The sequence below is a fragment of the Cryptomeria japonica genome, chromosome 11, assembly GCF_030272615.1.
Source record: "Cryptomeria japonica chromosome 11, Sugi_1.0, whole genome shotgun sequence".
In the NCBI taxonomy this organism is placed as follows: Eukaryota; Viridiplantae; Streptophyta; class Pinopsida; order Cupressales; family Cupressaceae; genus Cryptomeria; species Cryptomeria japonica.
This window is the reverse complement of record NC_081415.1, coordinates 235299865-235305392: the sequence shown is the minus strand read 5'-3', so window position 1 is coordinate 235305392 and position 5528 is coordinate 235299865. Positions and strand designations below refer to the sequence as shown.

The 5528-nt window shown below is 43.6% G+C and overlaps 1 protein-coding gene across 1 annotated transcript; it reads left to right on the top strand.

Moving 5' to 3' along the window:
* Nucleotides 1–3552: 3552 nt before the first annotated feature.
* On the top strand, nucleotides 3553–4793 carry LOC131063921 (protein EXORDIUM-like 2). The gene has a single exon (XM_057997894.2). It carries the CDS (start codon nucleotides 3644–3646, stop codon nucleotides 4655–4657), a length of 1014 nt encoding a protein of 337 aa, XP_057853877.2. The 5' UTR covers nucleotides 3553–3643; the 3' UTR covers nucleotides 4658–4793.
* The last annotated feature ends 735 nt before the right edge of the window (nucleotides 4794–5528 follow it).

The following is a 5528-nucleotide window of genomic DNA, read 5'->3' as shown; positions in this document are numbered from 1 at the left end:
CCAAAATGGAGGGGGTGGGTTGAACCGAGATAGGTTTAGGGGGGCAAAGGGTCTTATGAAAGTTGTAAAGCCTAAACATCAGCCCCTGGTGGAGGATGGTAAAATTACCCTCTTGGCTTATATGATTGCAGACATCTTTGATATTAGAATCAAGAGCATGCAATAGAAAAAAGGAAAAGAAATGGTGTCATGGTTGCGAAAGTGGTTTAGTAGCGGGATGTGATAATAGTAGAACACACCATACATTCCCTCAAGGGTGAAGTATTTCATTATGATTTTGTAAATCTGATCCCACAAGTAGGGTAAACATTTCCTGTTGAAATCCCCACGCATTCTGGTCGGTTCCTCTCCCTTTTTGAAGAAGTGGTTCATGTTGTTTTCGTCCGCAACCCTGCTAATTTTCTTCCATTTCCTGCCTTTAGTGGAGAGACCCGTAGCCTGGGCCATAACTTCTTCATTGATTTCAAACGAAATGTCCTCCATGACCACCCTCCTATCCTTGACAAATTGCATGGAGAGGTTTTCATTGAATCCCTTCATGACTTCCATGAATGGGATGATTCCTCCTTCCTTAGCATACATCCAGATGCACAGTTCATTGCGAAAATAGTCGTCAATTATGTTCGGTTCAACCCGGACTAAATCCCCTCCCATGCTAGCTTCCTCTAGAGTGAAGTTGAGATACAGCACAAGCCTGAAAAGAAAAATGCAAAGAAGAAAACCAGAGCTAAAGTTAAGAGAAAACAAACAGTAATTAGCCAAAATAATGTGCAAGGTGTAATAATGATTTTTGGTGTTGTTTCCCAAGGCCTGTGTCCGCCAGCTCCGGGAAGCATGTGAAGGGACTCCTCTTGAGATCTCCGCCAACTTGCAAAGATCATCATTATGGCGAGTTCTAAGGTTCCATTTATTGTAATAATTAGGGTCCTTGCTGTGATTAATTATCAAGAGTTGGCACTCCAACTCATCGACGATGCAGAAATAGGTGGCTAGCCAAGTCAACATTTGGTAGAGAAGGTGGGGACCACTAGAAGCCAGTAGGGTAAAGCTCACCCAATTTGAATTTGAAATTCTTTCCAGCAGCGTAGCATAGCAGTCGGCCCAAAGAAACCTATTGATTAAAGGGATGTGGCACTTCATTGATGGATAGAGGGGATTTGTTTGTTCCCAATAAGGTCCTTCTGCTTGTCAGTGAGAGAATCTAGGTGCCTCCAGCACCTCATTCCTTTTATCTCCAGTCTTGTCACAGCCAGTGAGTCCACCACCCCATTCCCCTCTCTGTAGATATGTTGAATTTGAAATTCTTCCAGCCAAACAATCATGGACCAGATGTCCTTGATGACATTTTTGATTCTTCAGCAGATCCTTGAAGTGCCTTTAGTGGCCTCAATAATCTGTTTAGAGTCCCCTTCAATGATCAGTCTTTTGATATTGGTGCCAAGGGCCAGCTTAAGCCCCCCAAAAAGAGCAAGGGCTTCCGCCATGTTTCTCGAAACAGAGTCAAAATTTCATGCATATGCCAAAACCAGGTTGCCCAGGCTGTCCCTGATAATTCCTCCCCCTACCGCTGAACCACTACGAGCAACACCATCAAAATTGAGCTTGAGCCAAGGGGGAGTGATGACCATATTGTATTGAGCCTCTCCATCTTTTTTAAATCCAAGTTTTAATCCACCTCCGATCCAGAGCCATAGGGATGGCTTTCGGGGTTCTCCACTTGCTGATGATGGCGTTCTCCCTGAGGTAATTCTTGGCTAAGTCAGTCACCCTGTCAACCGAGCTGCTAGTGTCACGGGAAATCCTATTATTTCTTTCCTTCCAGATATGCCAACAGACATGGGGAGGAATGGGTCTCCAAAACAGAGTGACTGGCGGGTGAGCAGAAGGGCGCTTCCAGTTGCTGATAAACTGTTGCAAGTCTTCCAAGAATGTCTAAGCCAAATTGAATTTCTGAAGAACTTTGTGCCAAACCCTAGAAGCGAAGGGGCAATGGATAAAGAGGTGATTTATGCTTTCCTCCGCACAATTACACATAACACATTTGTTGGCAAGCATAAATCCCCTCCTCTTCAGATTATCAATAGTAAGGACCTTCCCGTGAAGGGTCGTCCACTAGAAGAAGTTAATTTTAGGGATGAGCTGAGAGTTCCAAACTTCTTTCCAACTGCTACAGTTGTTGAAGGAGGCAACCAAGAGATTGTAGGCCAATTTAACCCTGAGAGATTCACGATCGAAACAAGTTTATCAGTGTGGGTGAAACAGGGGATCCTGATCCCCTTAAGAAGGGATTGCGACTCTTCAGCTAGATGTATCCATTGGGGGGTATTTCCTTGACTATCAGCAAGCCTTAACCAGCAGCGGGAGGGAGAGATGTAGTTGATCACAAAGGAGCCAATCGAATCCTTCAGAGGGATCACGAGACAACTGAACCTGGAGGAGGCAAGGGGTCTATCACCAATCCAGTTGTCCTGCCAAAATCTAATTTTCTCACCACTTCCAATTTGCCACTTTAGACCCTGCTTGAGAAGTTTCATGTTCTTAACAAAGTTGTTCCAAATTTTAGACCCGGGAGGGAGCTCATTGGAATAGAGGAGGGAGGGGAAGGGGGTGTGGTTGAACATGTGTTGTGTGTTATTAGTTTAACCTAGACTAAGTTCAATGAAACTTTATTTTTCTTTTAACTATAAATTGCAAAGAACAAAGTGATAAAAGTGACGATCAATAAGGCAATAGAATATGTATGAGACGTCACCTTGAAACTACCACATTTTGACCTTTACACACAATAACGAATCTTTCACATGTATTATAACTATCCAAAAATCAAAGCAATAACTCTACATTCTTAAATTACATGCAGAAAAACAAAAAAAATCATCAAAATCTAATATACCATTTAAAAACTTAAAATATACAAAATTAACTATTACAACCATTAGAACCCTTCACTGCCTTTAAACACCAAAAAAAAACGAAAAAACAACCATTTATGCCCAAAACCCTTGTATATCTTCGATTTACAAATGAAGTGTCGGAGATGAATTTGCTAAGATGAGAAAGAGCCTCTCTCATTACATATGCTTTTGTAGTTCACGTGTCTGCTTTCTTGCCGCCACAAAGAATTCAACCTGTCTTTGAAACGTCGTTTGACGTGCTTTATATTTGGCTTTCAAATTACATTTTACGGACATTGACAGAACTTTATCTTAATTAAAAACCAAACTGACAAAATTGCCGCTTCCTCAACGACAGCAAATTTTCCGCCAGCTTTTAATAGTTTGTTACGTTATCCTATAGCTTTGACTACCCAACGAAATAAATAAATACTACTATGCGCATAAAGACGCAGAAACTGTGCTGTGATATTTTTATCCATACACGCCCAATGCATAGCATCCACAGAGAACACACCCCATCTTTTGGGTAAGCCTGCCACGTTAACGATGGAATTTGCCACGAAACCCCATTGCAAATTTGGTATTACCTCCCTTCTCAATCGTTTTCATCCAGTTGTCACTTCGCTCTCTCTTCCTATTTAAACCCCATCCTCCTCCTGCTTGTTCCCACACTACCACTTCGTACTTGATCATTATACATTGAATCTATCAAATTTCTTTTCCCCTGCAAATAAATCCCGCTAAAAATGGCTGTTTTAGGGTCTCAGAGGATTCTGATGAGTTTAGTGCTAGTATGTATGGCGGCATTGTCCACAGTGGATGCCGCAGCTCGGCCTCTTGCTCAGTGGAGAAAGCTCTCTGCTCTGGTACAAGAAGAGCCTCTTGTCCTGCAATACCACAATGGCCCTCTGCTTACCACAAAACCCATTCTCAATCTTCATCTCATTTGGTATGGCAGTTTCACTTCCGCCCAGCGTGCCATTGTGGCCGATTTTGTGCAGTCACTGGGAGCGGGAAATGGTAAAGAGGGCTCTCCCTCTGTCTCCACCTGGTGGAAAACAACAGAGGCCTACAGAGGCTCTGCCCCTTCCCAGTCAAACCCTGCTCAAACCCTAAATCCAAGTTTGGGGAAGCAGAAGCTGGACGAAGTTTATTCTATGGGAAAGTCCTTGAAAAGAACTGATATTGCTGTGCTGGTGAAGAGTGCTATCCAGTCTAGTGCTCTGCCGCCGCCTTCAAAGAAAAAAAGCAAGGGCGAGGTGGAGTTTTATTTGGTGCTGACATCTGAGGATGTCATGGTGGAGGACTTCTGCAGAAGCTCTTGCGGATTCCATGGAAGCGACAAAACAGACAACGAATACGCGTTTGCGTGGGTGGGAAACTCAGCAACGCAGTGCCCGGGGCAGTGCGCGTGGCCATTTCATCAGCCAATTTACGGCCCTCAGAGCCCTCCTCTGCTGCCGCCAAATGGGGATGTGGGAATTGACGGTATGATCATCAACATTGCGGCTACCGTTGCCGGAGCAGTGACAAATCCGTTTAGGTCGGGATACTTCCAGGGAGACGCCGCCTCTCCATTGGAGGCAGTGTCAGCGTGTCCGGGCATGTACGGAAGCGGGGCTTATCCCGGCTACGCCGGTCAACTGTTGGTGGACGAGACGACAGGCGCCAGTTACAACGCCCATGGCCTCAATGCCCGCACGTTCCTCCTCCCAGCAGTGTGGGATCCTACCTCGCGCTCCTGCAAGACATTGACGTAAATTAACCAAATAATTCTTTTTTGAGAGGCGAATGCAATTCTGTTCATAGGTTGTGGATGGCTCCGAGCCTCCGAGCTCCAGCTGGTTGTAGTTCTTTATTCATTTAATCTTTTTGATTAATAAATTATTTTTAATATATTCTTGTTATTATGTTTTACTTTATATTATTTTATTATAAGATTAGTATATTAATATTTTTAATAAATATATATATTTATTTAAAAAATAATAATAAAAGGAGGTAATTTGGAAGGAGGAAGGAGCGCTTTGCAACTAGGGCATGAAACCCGTAGTGCCGCTGGTTGCAGTACGCTACTGCGTGCAAGGGTTCCCTGGCCTTGCTGGGAGGCCCTTGAAGTCATTTAATACCCCTGCAATTAATGGAGCCAAATAAAGATGGCCCAAAGATCCCTAAACAACCCATTTCTTCATCAATGAATGCTCGAGAGTAGCGGGAAACTTTCAGTCAGGCGGTGGAGAGCAAACGGTGTTCATTTCCTAAAGATGCAAGGTTTGAAGCCGCTCTCCACCATGAAGATGAAACTAGTCTCACGCCAGCACAAGGTGAGGCCCTCTCTTCCAAACACATCACCATTAAACCGAATGATTCCATGCTCTCCGCCATTTCTTCGGAGATGGGAAATTGAGTCTTTAAGAAGGTTGGGTAAAGGGTATGTCTCATGTAAATTCAAGTTAGCAGATCATGCTCAAGCAATCCTCTAATATAGGAAATGAATTATTTACGGATCTAGATTTGTTACTTACAGGCCTAGACTTTGGAATTTCATCTTGAGGGGCCCTTTAAGTCCCAACACCATATGTGGATTGAGCTACCTTTTTAACCTAGAATTTAGACCATTCTTAAAGGAAA